This window comes from Akebia trifoliata, chromosome 3 (assembly GCF_017979445.1).
Source record: "Akebia trifoliata isolate Shusen 1 chromosome 3, ASM1797944v1, whole genome shotgun sequence".
In the NCBI taxonomy this organism is placed as follows: domain Eukaryota; kingdom Viridiplantae; phylum Streptophyta; class Magnoliopsida; order Ranunculales; family Lardizabalaceae; genus Akebia; species Akebia trifoliata.
This window is the reverse complement of record NC_141377.1, coordinates 17625608-17642149: the sequence shown is the minus strand read 5'-3', so window position 1 is coordinate 17642149 and position 16542 is coordinate 17625608. Positions and strand designations below refer to the sequence as shown.

The 16542-nt window shown below is 35.8% G+C and overlaps 1 protein-coding gene across 2 annotated transcripts; it reads left to right on the top strand.

Annotated features, from left to right (window-relative positions):
• The first annotated feature begins 1007 nt into the window (after positions 1–1007).
• ESP1 (hydroxyproline-rich glycoprotein family protein) lies at positions 1008–16099 on the top strand. 2 transcript variants are annotated; one of them, XM_086434000.1, is made up of 7 exons: positions 1008–1192; positions 1315–1392; positions 5291–5329; positions 5422–5970; positions 6071–6163; positions 15560–15730; positions 15828–16099. In XM_086434000.1, the coding sequence occupies exons 1-7, from the start codon at positions 1100–1102 to the stop codon at positions 15948–15950; spliced, it is 1146 nt and encodes a 381-aa protein (XP_086290126.1). In that variant the 5' UTR covers positions 1008–1099; the 3' UTR covers positions 15951–16099. The 2 variants fall into 2 exon arrangements, with proteins under 2 accessions (XP_086290126.1, XP_086290127.1); XM_086434001.1 differs by lacking the exon at positions 1315–1392.
• Positions 16100–16542: the final 443 nt, after the last annotated feature.

Below are 16542 nucleotides of genomic sequence, written 5' to 3'. Positions count from 1 at the left end.
TTTGATCATGAATGACAAGTGGGAGAATGATATTTCGATGATTTAGAAAAAGAAAATTGAAGAACGAAGTTAAGATTCGAATATTTCGTTGATTACATCGTAAATTTTTTATTTGCAAACACAATTGATGCATTTTTGGGTATTTCGAGGAGATTAACCAAGTATCGAAATTGGAAAAATGGAAAAAATGAAAAAATCGATTTGCATTACAACGTCAAGTTCACCATTTTTTATTTATTTACCGTTGAACTCGACAATAATCAAGTTAAAAAGTGGTGAAGTTGACACTGAGTAGTGAGTTCACTAGTTTTTAATTTAGTGTCGAGCTCGATAGGAATTAAATAAAAAGTGGTGAACTCGACACCAAGTTAAAAATTGGTGAACATTACTAATGAGTTCACCACTTTTTAACTTAATTTCTTGTCGAGTTCGACGGTAATTAAATAAAAAGTAGTGAACTCGATGTTGTAATGCAAATAAAAAATTTCAATTTTTTTTTTCTATTTTTCTAATTACGATACTTGGTTAATCTCTTCGAAATGTCAAAAAATGCATCAATTATGATTGCAAATCAAAAGTTACAATGTAATCATAAAAATAATTTGAATTTCAACTTCATTATTCAAATTTTCTTTTATAAATCATTGAAAAAAAATACATCTAGATGTTCAAAAAAAAAAAAAATATTCTCCTTTCATCATTCATGATCATTATCTTCAAAAATATTTGCAATTGTCGTTCGCAAATCTAACTATGTGAAGAAGATGAGAAAAAGGTAGGTTGGGTATTTCAAATACCTTATACAGGTGAGTTGAGGTCCGGGAATCATTTAAAAAGGATTTAGCAATGTCCTGAATGGGGTCCAAAACTTAAGGATGTAGATAGAAACCCCTCTGCCAGGGTCTTTTAAGTAATTTTCCCTTTGAATATTGGTTTCACTGGCGAGGGTCTTTTAAGTAATTTTCCCTTTGAATATTGGTTTCAATGTGTCCAATTCAAGGGCGATAAAATCACTCTCGAGGCCGGGCAATAGACCGCACAAATCTCTCTCTCTCTCTCGTCTCGCTCTCTCGCTTCTGTAAGCGAAGAAAACAACAAAATGGCGGGAAAGCAGATTGCAGGAGAAGCTTTTACATCCAATTTTGCAGGAATGTCTAAGAATCAGCTCTACGATATCATGTCACAGATGAAGGTAATTAACTAATTCACTCATTTCGCTTTGATTCCGTTCCCTCCAAATAACCTCTACCCATCAATCAATCAACACTTGTTGATTTTTTTTATTAGTGTTTCTTTCTTTGTCTCTCTTTACAGACACTGATCGAACAGAACCAGCCACAAGCAAGGCAGGTTCTCGTTCAAAACCCTCCTTTGACCAGAGCCCTTTTCCAGGTTCCTCTTCTAAATTGAACCCATTTGATTTGATTTTTGATTTATTATTATTATTATTATTATTTTTAATCTTCGGTTAATGTATTTGGGGGTTTACTTAGGGTTTGATGTGTGTGTATGAAGCTTCTTGAGATGAACATAATTAGGAATTAATGGTCAATGAGATCAAGTTGATGTCTAGTTTATTTGTAGAGTTTAATCATCAAAACATGCTAATATAGTTTACTCGATGATGTTCAATTTAGACGTAAAAATAGATATTTTGTTTGGATATTGGATGAATATCACGGATTGAATGCAAAATTAATAAAAATCAGAACTAGGTCAAATTTAAATCCAATGTTAACTCCTAAGGTCAAGTTTCTACAGGTACAAGTAGGGTTTTTTTTTTGTTAAAGTTTCCCATAGTTGCATTGGCCACTAAGGATTTAGAATTTGCAAAAGTAGGAGCTTTATTAGGATACCTTACCTTCTACTAGTTGAGTGCTTGTAGATAAAAAATCATCCTATGTGATCTCTTGGGCAGAGAGTGTTTCGAGAAAAGGACCTTGGAAATTTTATTCTCATGCATGGTTTTAAGGAGTAGTGAACAGTGTTATGTGATGCCTAGGCAATATTGGTCCTTCAAGCAAGGCGATGCCCATGCAAAGATTTAACAACACTGATTTTAAATACCTATAAAAAAAAAACAACACTGATTTTAAATCAAATAATTACATTGCTTTTTCCCACACTCTTCATAGTGTGAATGATCTTTCTCATGGAAGATTAAATAGAGATAGCAAGTACCTAATGACATCTTGTAGGTCTCTCGATCTCCTTTCCTTTTTTTTTTTTTTTATCAATAAATATTTTTATTGATAACTTTTTCTTTTTTATAAAATATAGATATTGGCCCTTGAAATCCTGCACATTAGCTCCATAAACTTAGGAACTCATCACCTTAGCCAACCACAACCATCATTGTTGGCCTTTTCAACAAGGACACTCCACTTTCTCAAAAAATTTCGAGTTGGACATTGTGTTACATACACGTATGCAAAAGAGGCTTTTTTGCTTCCCATTCCCCCATATGCTACCTTGTCAAGTTGTTAAACATACTTCACTCTTATTAATCCACTAAAACTAACTAAGATATTGGTTGAAGGCAAAATTACTGATTTTGGTGACTTATGGAGAAGTCGCTATTAAATCTTAACTTTTTTCCTTAGCCAATTTAATCATATTTTTTCACGACTTTTCAATTAGTGTTGACTTTATGAACTTCGCCATTAAATTTGGAGAAATGATAGATGACCTTGATGCACTTGTAAAAGAAAATGACCTTGATGAAGATGAGGGTGACCATTATATCAATGAATTGTTAGATAATGAGGATGACATTGAATTTGGTAATTTCAATAGATTGATGAAACCTAATAGGGAATTATGATTGAAGTCATTCTATATTTCGAACAAATATAAACCTTGAATGTGTTGTGTTGTGGATGTATGGATTAGTTCAATATGGATTTGGTGATTTATTATTATAATTTAATATGGGAGTTGATGATATAGTATGATTGCACTACTTAGTAGAAATAATTATATAGACTTAGCCTTAGTTTGATTTTCTTTTCTGATTATTTCCCAATTTTACCAAATTTTCTAAATTTCCCTTTGTTGACTTATTCCCTAACACCAGCTTGGTGACCATGGTGCCTGAAGGTTCCAATCAGCTTAGTTGTTTGAGGGGAAAATTACTTAATAGCCCCTGATGCTAACTTTTCTTTCAATTTAGTCTTTGACTTTTGCGGGTTATCAAAATAGTCCATTTAGTAAATCCCTCTTTTCAAAACAGTCCCTGAACCCTATTCTAGACATTTCTCATGATTGAAATGTTGAAATTGCCCTAACCATTCAAACTCACCATTTTTTTTCCAAAAAAATTGGATTTCCGGCATCCCGTCGAGTGTTGGAGACTCCATTCTGATGAAAAAGATTTGAGAAGGAAGAAAAAATCCTTTTCAATTTTTTTTTTTTTGAAGCATTTTGATGATGTATTTAAAAGACTAGGGTTTTTTCAATTGTTTGGCTCCTTTTTTGGATGAAAATTGATCAAGGATGGTTCTTTTGGTTTGAAATCATCTACACAAGTTGTTATGTCAAGTTTTAAGTCGATCTTTCCATGTATTAAAAGTTGGAAAAACTTGAAAAAATAAAATCAGGTGGGTTTTATGGTGTCGAAGTCGACAGTTTTCATTTTTGAGTTCAATATTTTTATTGTCAAAGTCGGCATTTAAAAAAAAAAATTATTGTTTAGGTCTCACGAATTTTTTAAATGTCAAGATCGACAATTTTAAAAAAAACATTATTGATGAGGTCGACAATAATTAAAAAATTGGTGACCTCGGCAATAATTTTAAAAAAAAATTGTCAACCTCGTTAATAATTTAAAAAAAAAATTTGTCGACCTCGACACTGTAAAACCCACCCGATTTTTTTTTGTTCGACTTTTTCCAACTTTTAATACATGGAAAGATCGACTTAAAACTTGACATAATGACTTGTGTAAATGATTTCAAACCAAAAGAACCATCCGTGATCGATTTTCATTCAAAAAGGAAGCAAAACAATTGAAAAACCCTAGTTTTTTAAATACATTCTCAAAAGGCTTGAAAAAAAATGAAAATCCCCTTTTGAAGATGGCTTCTTCTTCCTTTTCAAATCCTTTTGATCGGAATGGAGTCTCCAAAACTCGACCGAGATGCTGGAATTCCAATTTTTTTTGACGAAAAATGGTGGGTTTGAATGGTTAGGGCAATTTTGACATTTCAATCGTGAGAAATCTCTTGAGTGAGGTTCAAGGACTGTTTTGAAAATAAGGATTTACTAAATGTATTATTTTGACAACCCACAAAAGTCAAGGACTAAATTTAAAGAAAAATTAGTGCCCAGGATTATTAAGTGATTTTCCCTTATTAAGCCTATGAGTTATGATACCATAAACATAGGTTCAATCTCCGCCATCATTTTTTCATTCAAAAAGCGGAGGTCGAGGATACCAACATAAAGAAGATCAAACAATACCATCAAAAGGCGAACAAGCCGCCAAAAGGGGAAAAAAAGGAAAAAAGAAAAGACAACAAACAAGTTACCCCATGCCTACATTGCACACCCTATCCCAGTTAACAAGGAAATCTTCAAAGAAAAAACCCCTAAACACCTAAACCTTTTACACCAAAAGAATAACAATGCTAAGATCTCCAGAACCAACTTGTTCTCTTTCTTGCTTTTGTTATCGAAAACACGGTTATTTCTCTCCTTCTAAATCAACCAACAAACTGCAAATGGAATTAAATCCCACAATGTCCACTTTCTCTTGATAAAAAAACTTCCCCCATTCCATCCAACTCCCCATCAAGACCTCCATCAAGTTTGGCAAGCATCCCACCACCCCAAAAAAATTGAGAAAATGGTTCTAAACCTTAGAAACATATTTGCAATGCACTAGCAAGTGGCTTGTCGACTCACCATCAGATACACAAAGACAACAACACTTAGTTAAATAAAACCCTTTATTTCTCAATAAGTCTATGGTTGGAAGTCTTCCAAGTGTTGCAAGCCACAAGAACACTGAAACTTTTAAAGGAATGAATGTTCTCTAGACCGTGGCACAAGAAGAGCTAAGGTCATCTACTTGGCTGTATAACAACAATAATGCCTTATCCTAAAGATTTTGGGTCGGCTAAAAGAATCTTGTTCCTCCATTCCACTCTGTCTAAAGTAAAATCTTTTGTTATTGAGAAATAGTTCATATTTCATATTGTTTACGCATCATATCCTTTTATTTCTGAGTGCTAACAAGACTACAGATGCTGTTAGTAATGGCCATTTGTTTTTTCAAATGTTGCTTCAGGCACAAATAATGCTTGGAATGGTGCAGCCGCCACAAGTGGTATTCTTTTTTGCTCTTTTCATGAGAGTCTTGACTCAATATTCATTTATGTTGGTGGTCCTGTGTAAAAACTAAATGTCCATTTTCTTTAGATGCCAAACATCCAGCAGGCGCTATCTCAACCTCCTCAGCAAGCACCACAACCAAACCAACCTTTGCCAGTTCAAGTTGGCCCACAGGACCAAGGAAGTGCACCCATCACCCATAATACAACTAGAAAGCAACAACAAAACCAACCTGTGCTGTCCATTCCATCTGCTTCTGTTCCACAACTAACCCTTCAATCCCAGACCATGCAATCACATTCCCTACAATCACTTCAGCAGTCTAAGGGACATCTAAATGTACAAGGGAGTGGGACCTCCATGACACTTCCGCAATCCTCTCAAATTCATAATATACCTCCACCACTTCATTCTGCTCCACAACCGTCCTCACTTCAATCACAGGTACCTTTGGTCTCCAGTCAGTCTCAACACTCTGGAATTCCACATCTGCCTTTGCAACCACCTTTGCCACCACAACCTAGGCCACCTTCAATGCAACCTTTCCAGCACCAACTTCATTCACAGATGGGTCTTCATCTGGGTTTCCAGTCCTCTGGTCCATCTCAGTCACATCTCTTACAGCCCCCATTTAGTGTAAGTTGGACTCTTAAAATTTTTTGATAATTATACCAATGGTTATTGGTTATATAATGAAGAAATTGTACAGAATTAATTGGTTTTACAAATTGTTCAGTCAGGTACTAAAGCTCAAGGCAGCATTGGGTCTTCATTTCCACAGGGACAGCCGCCAATGCCAAGTCAGCCGCCACCTCAGTCACTGTATCAGGTATTTTTAGCCTTTCAGCTCTTTTTATTTGAATTTGTTGATCATGCTAAGTAGTAGTGCTTGTGAAGATGAGCTAGTGAGCACTTGAGTGGGTCCTTCCCAGTGATGGGCTTGTGTTGCAACTATAATCTCATTTCCTCTATTAGTCCACAATTTTAAGACCTTTATGAGGCCTCTACGGCTTTACCTAGCTTGTGAGCTTGATGGACCCTTAACTAGGATTAAAAAATAATATACCAAGTGGCCAAATAAGTCAAAATAGGAAACTGTGGGAGGCTTTTATTCTGTTTTATTTTTCATTGATAAAGGTTTACAAATGACCTTATCTGTAAGAAAACTATAGTGAGGTTGTATTTCCTTGGATTCATTGTCAAAGATATGTAAATATGATTATTACTCAAATGGCGGAAGCCCATTAAACGGGCCAAATGTGTGGGGTTTGGCCTGTTAGCTACCCCTTACATCACATCCATTTGTGAACTTGGGCATTGACATAACGGAAGCGTGTGAATCAATAGATTTAAAAGGAATTAAGATTTGTGTTTAATGGAACACACAAAACCAGTTTGAATTAATAGATTCAAGCTTAGAAAAGAAAAGAATACCAGAAAATTAAATCGAAATGAGAGAAATAACTAAATTTGAAATTTATTGAATGAATATTATCTCAAAATTCGTATGTGAAGCTCCTTATATAGATAACTTCATCATAACAACTTAGAATCCTTCTAAATTATTAAAAATTAACATTCTTAACCTAGTTATAATATAATAATTACATTTTAAACCTATCATAACTCTATTTGGATACTTCTAAGCACCTTTAATTACAGTCTAAATAATAAAAATGAATTTTAAAAACAAATTATAAACTAACAAAAAATTGTACCCTTAACATCTAACATAACTACGAAATATAAATCCTACTAGAATTAGAAATATAAATCCTACTAAATCTAGAAAATATAAATCCTACTAGAATTAAGAAACTACCAAGACTTTAATTAGGATTATAGATGTCCTACACCAGGCCCCCATTCTTAAAGAGAACTCGTCCTCTAGTTTGGCACAGATAAAGAAACTCCATCATCGGGGTAATAAGAAAAGATTTCCTTTATAGTGAAACTTCTATGCTTGTCAGCGACATACTTGTCTTTGGCTGGTTGAGAAGGCTTCGGTTTGGCATATGCGGGATGCAAAACAACCTTCACTTTGTTGTGCACGAAGGAGTAGGTGTTGGCTTTCCCACTATATGTGGCATCCTTGTTGTGGAGCCAAGGTTGGCCTAGAAGTATGTGACAAGTGCACGTAGGGACAATGTCGCATAAAATTTGATTCGTGTATACACCTATGTAGAATGCAAGGTTGCATTGTTGAGTGGCTTGCTTGCGGTATTCATCATCAATCCAACCTATTAATAAGGTTTATGGTGTGGAGTTGTGGGCAGCTTGAGAGCTTCTACCATATGCGACGATGTTATGTTCTCGCTACTCCCACACTATCAATGATCAACTAACAGATGTTACCTTGAACTTTGCAAGTGGTGCGGAACAAACTAAGCCTTGTGGGATGATCAAGATGTTGGACGAAAAGAAGATTGCAAATTACGCATTAAAGATGTTCCCCATCTTCATCATATTCGTATGCATCATAAACCTTAATTCCATCGTCATCTATCAATATCATCCCAACGTTTACGTTCGGCCACTGCAACTAGTGCTTGTTGACTATGGCACACCTCAAAAGTGTGTCCAGGTTTTCCACATTTTAAGCATTTGTTTAACTTGGGGTGTGCATAAGGGTTGGTTGACTTTGGTTTAGGAGGGGGTGGTTGATTATTGTTGTTGGTTTGATTGGAGTAAGAAGGGGAAGAATTATTATTTTTTAGGGGCTGGAATGAAGGTTTAGGCTGGTCGGGAGTTGGAGGTAGAGGATGGGAGGAGGAGATGGATCATGTTGGGGCTGATTTTGAGGTGGATAAGCATCGTAAGAGGGAGGGACAGATTGAGGGTAATTGGTTCAGTGATTATTGTTGTAGGAGTGCTTAAAAAAAGACTTGGGGTTCGGCCATGAACGACTCTACCTTCAGGCATGAAGGAAGGTGTATTGATGTGTAGCAAGTTTTGCTTGTATCTTCCAATCAATCCATTAACAAATTAACCAACTGTTTGATCTTTGTTCTCGTGAAGTTCGTTACATGAGAGGCGCCTTGAAAATTCATCTACATATCCTTGGATTGTTTGGGTACCTAGTCTACAATTTTGTAGGTTGATAAATAAAGTTTGTACATAATCCAGAGGAAGATAGTGTTGCTTTAGCAATTGCTTCATCATAGGTCAAGATTGTACTTGACAGAAACCTTGACGAAGTCTATCCCATTGTAGGCGATCCTACCATGATGAGCTGCGTCGGTAAGTTTGAAGGCAACCAACTTGACTTGTTTTTTCTTCAAGCACCCCCATATACTTGAAGAAACGCTCCATAGTAGATAACCAATCGAGGAAATCCTCAACGTGGAGAAGGCCATTGAATTGTGGGAGGTTTTCCTTAAGCCGATATTTGACATGAGGGCCATGATTATCATTGTTTCAATGCTTAATGGGTTGGTTGTGGAGGCAAAGGTGTTCAACCTCATAATCAGGGTAGGGCTGCGTATGATTTTGAAGGTAATGACCCCTTCTTAGGTTTGGGTCGCGATATGATGGATGATGGGTGTGAGGGGGTAGTTTGGGACTCGATCCATAGCGTATTGATGGATCTGGGTAGGTGAAGGAGTGGAGTATGGATTTGATTCATCAAGGTAATCAATGTAAGGGGTTGGTTGGGTTTGGAAAAGATTTTGAGGGTTATATGAAGGGTTGGGGATGTGGGGAAGTTGGTTGGGATAGGGGCTGGTGGAAGGTTGGGGTCGTTTGTTTTCTTGATTTTTCAAGAAATCTTGAATTCTTTATTCTTGGTTTCTTGAAGTCTTGGATTTTTGAGTCTTGAAACCCTTTTCTTGATTCTTGAGACCCCTTTCATGATTCTTGAAGCCTACAAACCTCAACCCTTAATCCTTACTCCATTCTCTTAACCTTTAATTATTCCCCTATAAACCTTAACTTTTGACCCTTTTCATCTGTCCTGTCGTAATTGCGAGAATTTTTTGTTTTTTTTTACTTTTGAGTTCACTTTATCCTACCCCCTAATCCCTAAACACCTATACTTTCAAAATGTGAAAATCCAAATACCCTAAACCTTCCCCTAATCGTAATTTCAAAATGTTGTAATTGAAAAATTTTGTGGTTTACATTGCCAATTGGTATTTTGGAAATTATTTTCCTATTGTTACCCAAATCCTTAATCATTCCAACCACATTTCCCTAAACCCCATATTTTTCTTATCGGAGTCTCTCACCATCCTACATCAAATTGGTATCAGAGCCTAGGTTCAGGTGACACACATTAGTAGATCGCATTGAAAGGAAATAGTATTGGAAGTCAAAACTAGATTTTTTTTACCTTCCAGAAAGTCATTTAACGTATTGTGTAGTGATGATTATGAAGAGAACGTAATTTCAACAAGTTTCGTTGAGAAGATCTTATAAAATGCTGAAGATAAGAGATTTTGTGGATATTATGATGGAGATTTTGTTGTTCAATTTTGTCAAGGAAAGTTCATCAATAGTGTCGAGTGCAAGTTGGTTCCTTTAGAGGAATGTCATATCGTGCTGGGATGTGGTTAGATCTCACGTTAACAGGTTACTTTTGATGCGGAGCAGGGTATTCTACGTGTTGCTTCATACAAACGATATTTACTCAAGATATCGCAGTGGAAGTCAACTCCTACAGTACCATCAGTCCAAAAACAGGTTAAAAAAAGACAGATTAGACATTAGCTTCAGAAGATAATGTGCCTACAGCTCTAGAATCAACGTAGGAACAAGATCATGAAGTCGAAAATATATCAAAAAAGCCCAAGGAAGATCTTTTGGAGTCAACATCTATAGTTTTTGTTCATGATGCAGTTGTTCCATCACTACCTAAAATCAACTTAATCATTTCAAACGGGTACAATGAAGATTTTGCCAAGATAGAAGATTGTAATTTGAAGTTAATGGTTCAATACAAGATCATGACACGAGGACGAATCTTCGTCAAGGGGATGAACCACAAATTTCCATGATTATTTTGAAGCACTTTAAAACTCGAGGACGAGTTTTCTCCAAATAGAGGAGAATAATACAGAACACAAATCAAGTCAACGGTCAAGGGTTCCTATGAAAAATTGTAATTATTTAGGTTTTCACTTAATTAGGTCTAGATTTATCGTCGAGATTATTTTAGATTAGTTATTGGCCCATGGTCTTAGTATAATATTTAGTGGTAGTTTGGTAACTTTAAGATGTGCTTTATTTAAGTTTATTAGGGTTGAAAATTTAAGAGAGAAAGTTATGAAAATTAGGTATTTTAATTTTGTTAGGACTCTTGGTTGATTTTTATTTATTTATGATTGTATTAGGGTTTATTTATGGAGAATGAATGGAATAAACAAATTATAGAAGTTTATGTTTTCTTTTGAATGTTTGTGCATTCAATGTGGTTGATGCCATAGAAATCATTGGGGTGATTCCAAGGTAAATATTATTTTTTTTCTTTTCTTTAATCTTCTTCTTATCTTCTTTTGTTTATTTGTGAGAGAGATTAAAAAACCATCAAGAACCCTCTAATCCTTTCAAGAACCCAACTCATAAATTTTGTTTTCTTGATTTTTCAAGAAATCTTGAATTTTTTATTCTTGATTTCTTGAAGTCTTGGATTTTTGAGTCTTGAAACCCCTTTCTTGATTTTTGACTTTTGATTCTTGAAACTTACAAATCTCAACCCTTAATCTTTTTTCCATACTCTTAACTTTTAGTCATTACCCTATAAACCTTAATCTTTAATCATTACCTTATAAACTTTAACCTTTAACCTTTTTCATCTATCCTATTGTAATTGTGAGAAAAAAAATATTTTACTTTTGGGTTTATCCTATCCTACCCCCTAAACCCTAAACATTCCCCTAATCCCTAAATCCTCAAAATTTCAAAATGTTAAAAATCCAAATATCCTAAACCTTTCCCTAATCGTAATTTCAAAATGTTGTAATTGGAAAATTGTGTTTTATATCGAATCCCTAACCAGATTGTCCTAAACCCCATATTTTTCTTATCTCCCCTCACCGTCCTGCATCATGTTGTCGTAAGGCGACCAAACATCTAAGGTGTGGTTGAGGTGCTAAAAGGCGTACGCCTCAAATGAGGCATGCTTGAGCCGCAAGTATTTTTGCTAAGGCTTAAGCCTTAGATGTAAATCATATTTTTTTAATTCACTTTTAATTTAATGTAAGTATATTTATACACCTATACTTTCAGTACTACTAAACAGGTAGTTATGGATGTTTTAGAAAACGATACCAGATGGTCAAATCAAGAAGAAGATGATGTGGATGATGTAGAAGTATTTCATATGATAGGAGATAGAAAGTGAGTGGGTCTTGAGATTATTTTTCTAGTGGTGGACGTGAACTTTTTAATTTTATTTATTATGGTGGATCATGGATATGCTTAGTATTGAGTATTGGCTATCAACTCTTAACTATAGGGGATTGAAACTTGAATTTGATTATGAGGATTGAAACTTTGAATTTTAAAATTTCAAATATATATTGGTTATCTTATTTTTTTTATCTTTATTTTAAATTATTTATATATTTTATACTATTTATTTATAATAAAAAAATCATGTGCATGGGGCTTTCGCCTTGAGGCACTAGAGATCCGAACGCCTCACCTTAGCGTCTGAAAACATTGGTTTTGTGATAAATATAAAATAGTTATTTATTCTAGAAACTTTCAACTATTCAAAATATAAAGTTATAATATTTTATATTATTATTTAATGTAATGGATTAAAAGTTGAAACTCGATTGTGTGGATTTGAATTTATACATATATGCAATGGCTATCTTAATTTTTAGTTTATTAATATTATATTATTTATGAAAATATCATGCATGCGAGGCTTACGCTTTACACTTTGAGGCTTATGCCTCGAGGCACTACCTAGTTAAGCGCCTTGCCTCACGCCTTAGCGCCTGTAAACATTGTTTCGGATGATATAATGTGATTGGTGAATCACACTATATGTCTCACTCATTCATGAACGAGACCGAGATGACTCGGTAGAGTTCATCTCCATCTCGGACGAGATTTGGAACCATGATGAGGATGGGAAGGAGGTTGGCCTCATGGAAGAATCCTCTCCAACATTGGGTATCCCTCATATTGAGAGCACATTATCTAGCTTGTGATTCTGTTCTCTCCCTCTTACTATTCATATGGACATTGTGAACATGGTAGAGAAGGTCTAAAGACTTTTTTGGGATGACAGATTGCTTGATTGGTTATGGGTTCGTCTACCCTAAAATCAAGGGAGCTTGAGTTTCAGGTATTTTGAGACAATAATGTATATGGCTCTTCTCGGTATTACTGATCAAAACTTTGGTAGCAGAAACTCGTATTGAAACTAACTGCTCCAGGATTTCTTATAGTGAACTCCATTTAGAGGTCGACGTTGGCCTGATGCGAAAGGGATGTGGCTTCGCTTAGGTTTTGTTGTAACAATTAGGATTCTTCCTTGCTAATCCATTGTATTCAATCTCAATGATACCCAGGTTTTAACTCCAGACCAGGGAGATCGGACTAGTCCTTATTAACTTAGCTTCCAAGAGAGAGAGAGAGTCACAGGTGACTCCAAGGGCTTTGAAGATCTCCATGGTACATAAATGAAATGGAACACATCACGTTAACATGGCTTGGGTCCGATGAAAGAAGGCTCAAAAGTGTTTGTGGAAGACCACATCTGATGCATCATTGATAAGAGGCCAAGGGACTAGAAAGATTTTAGCTCCTCATCTGGGCCCACAAAGACTGCTCAACTTCGCCAAAATGGAAAATTTTCAATCGACCAATTACCCATTCATGGTAGCTCTAACAAATTTGCTCCAGGGATGATGTCTTTAGAGCCTATTATTAGCTGGAATCTTCTTTCTAGCACACCACTCCCATTCTAGAATTCTGCCCTCTTTTGGTCATATAATAGTTCAATTTCTAGTTTTTGGTGACTCCCACTCCCAATGTAGAGCCTCTTCTTAGCATTTGCGTGAAGACACCTGGCCACAATAGCTTTAGAATCGCCAAGAAACCCATATGCCGAGATCATAAAAGTGATGATGGCCACTATGTGATATTGCTCCAAACCCGATCAGTTCCTGGGATGCAAAGCAGCTGATTTCTATTGCTTGATCAGACAAATACTCCTCTGTTATTACTAGGGGTGCAACTTAATTTGGTTCAAACCGAGAACCTAACCAAACCGTGAATTTTGGATTGGGTTGGTTCGGTTTTAATTAAGTAACATTTCGGTTTTGGGTTAAAAAAATAAGAACCGATGGGTTCGGTTCGGTTTTCGATTTAGAGTTCGTAAATAACCGAACCAAGATATTATTTTAAAATAAAATGTAAATTTTTTTCAAAACCCTAACCCTCCTCTACTCTCTCTCTCTCTCTCTCGTCTCTGCAGCTGACCTGCGACCGGTTCATCTCTCTCTCGTCTCTTGCAGTTGAGGTGCGGCTGCGACCTGTGGTATAGGTTTCAGTTATGGTCCGATCATTGACGACCCTAGACTCAGGCCTTGAGATTCAGACTTCCCATGTGCAGCCTTGAGATTCAGGCATCCCATGTGTTAAACCACCGAGTCATAATCTTAGTGACGATCCTTTTGTTGGGTTGATATCTTGGACTGCTTATTTTCTTAGGTAGGACCCATTGAACGCAAGTCATAGGAATGTGAAGTCGAAGTCTCTCTTTATTGGATCTGAAAGAAAAAGTGGTTCTCCCTACTTGTGTTATGTGGCCCTCAAATGGTTGATCCATAAATTGAACGGTTGGATCATTCAATCAATTTGATTGAAATGAGGGAATTTCTGCTCTTCGATCAGAAATGAGGGAATCTCTTGGCAACCCATGGAACTGAACTGAACCAAACCGAAATAAAGTCGATTTGGGTTGGTCTGGTTCTAGACCAATTCGGTTCGATTCTGCTTCCCATATAATAGAATCGATCTTGGTCGGTTCGGTTCCGATTTTACTCTAAACCGAACCAACCCGAACCAAGTTGCACCCCTAGTTATTACTCCTACAGATTGCCATTATAATTTAAAATGACCTGTTGATCCCACATTTTCCTCTGAAAATCTACCTCTTTCCTCTTTCTCTGTCTCACACAGGACTCCACTGAGCCATTTAGCTCCATCAATGGAGAGAGCATCCACACCAGAATCCTATAGACTACAATCTGACTGACTAATAATAATTTCATTTTTTCCCTCCGACCAACTTAATATCCTTCGAGTAATACTAACATTTAAACTGTTGCTTGATTACATAATTTCTGATTTTTTGTTCAATTATGCTGCACTTTTTCTAATTTACCGACCAAAATACCTAAGGCCTGTTTGGTATGCTGCAAAAAATTTTTCTCAAATCAATTTTATGGGTGCTTGGTTACACAATGCAAATGATTTGCATTGCGAAATTTTTTTGCGTGGATCACCTAATTTCTTAAGAAATTTCAGCAAAAAGTACCACAAAACATTCACAAAAATTTGGTATTACTAAAATATCCCTTATCAAAGAAATTAATCAAATTACAAAAATATCCTTTGTACGTGTAAAAGCATATGCACATAATCTATTGAAATACCCCTCATCAAAGATACATTAAATTGCATATTGAAATTATAAAAGTACCCCTCATTAAATAGAAAATTCAATTACTAACAAGCCCTCAATGGTTTCTACTATAACATGCATATGAATTCACAAAAAACATCTCCTTAAAGATGTATTTACTTGCATCTGAAAATTAGAAAAATCTCTGTCATCAAATACTATTAAAAAATATCCCTCATTAGGAAGGATATTTTTGTAAATTCATATGGATGTCATTGCAACAAGTACTGGAGGTATTTTCATAATTTGAATAGTTTTCTTGATGATGGGTATTTTTGTAATTTCAATACATAGATTACTATCCTTTTGATGGGAATACATTGTAAATTCATATGTATATTAATGTAGCAATTATTGTAATTTGAATAATTTTTTTGATGAGGTTGAATAGGTTAAATTGTATCTATGTTTTATTTTAACAAGAAATCGTTGCAAGAGATTTTTTTTGGTGGCTACCAAGCAATAGTAAAATTATCATTGCAAAGCATTTGCAGTGCAAATTATTTGCAAAAAAAAAAAAAAAATTATTTCTGATTGGGGGCCCCTATATGAGACTATGATGGCAAGTATCTTTTTCAGGTGGGAAGTTCACATTTAGGATCAGACTTCAATAGTCAAGCTGGGGGTTCTATGCAAGTGGAGAGAGGTTCTTGGATGCCTGGTCTACCTGATAATGCCACAGGTGTGGTCTCCCAGCTTCCAGGCCCTCCACCGTTACCTGGAAGTAGTCATTCTACTCGTCCACCACAGGTAATATAATCTCAACTTTCGACGAAACAAGGTTTTCAATCTATCTGTGTGAGGTGGAGCTGTTATTGGTTTTTCACTCTCCTTGGTTTGGGTGTAGTTGAGTCCTGAGATGGAGAAGGCACTCCTTCAGCAAGTCATGAGCCTCACACCAGAACAGATTAATCTCTTGCCACCAGAGCAAAGGAATCAGGTGCTTCAGCTTCAGCAGATGCTGCGCTAGTCTAGTCTAGTCTAGTTCTTTGATACTAAGCACTAGACCAAGAAAACTTACTTGTTGGGACCTCCTTACTTTTGAATCCAGAAATTCTCAATGTACACAAATAACTAGATTTTGAAGATGAATCAGAACAATAAATCAATGTTAGGGTCCTTACTAGGGCTATATATATATATATACTAGATGCAGGTCGGGCAGGCTTTTGTTATGCTCTTAACGCCACCGTTGATCCATCAAGATATTTTTCATCGATCATCCGATGTTTTTTTGTTGCAACCCACAATGTTTCCATATACCACGGTCGATTTACATGGTTGTGACTTAAGAGGTGAGTTTGGTTGTGACGTTGAATACAATCAATCTCTTTGAAAAATACCACTTGCAACTACCATTTTTTTCTCTTTCTACTTTTCCTTTGATCCAATCCAATCACCCAATTTTGATCGGTTAGCCAGAAAGTAAAATCGTGAGCCTAATGTCTGGAATATGGGCAAAGTTTCTCACATCAGCATCAATTTCCCGAAATCACAAGTCAGATTTGACAGTTTATCAAAATCACTGTCGACAAAACCAGTAAGAAAGTCAAAAGCAGTAA

Coding starts and splice junctions, on each gene's coding strand:
- ESP1 (XM_086434000.1), top strand. CDS start 1,100: ATGGCGGGAAAGCAGATTGCAGGAGAAGCTTTTACATCCAATTTTGCA. Junction 1,393..5,290: donor TGACCAGAGCCCTTTTCCAG/GTTCCTCTTCTA, acceptor ATGTTGCTTCAG/GCACAAATAATGCTTGGAAT. Junction 15,731..15,827: donor ATTCTACTCGTCCACCACAG/GTAATATAATCT, acceptor GTTTGGGTGTAG/TTGAGTCCTGAGATGGAGAA.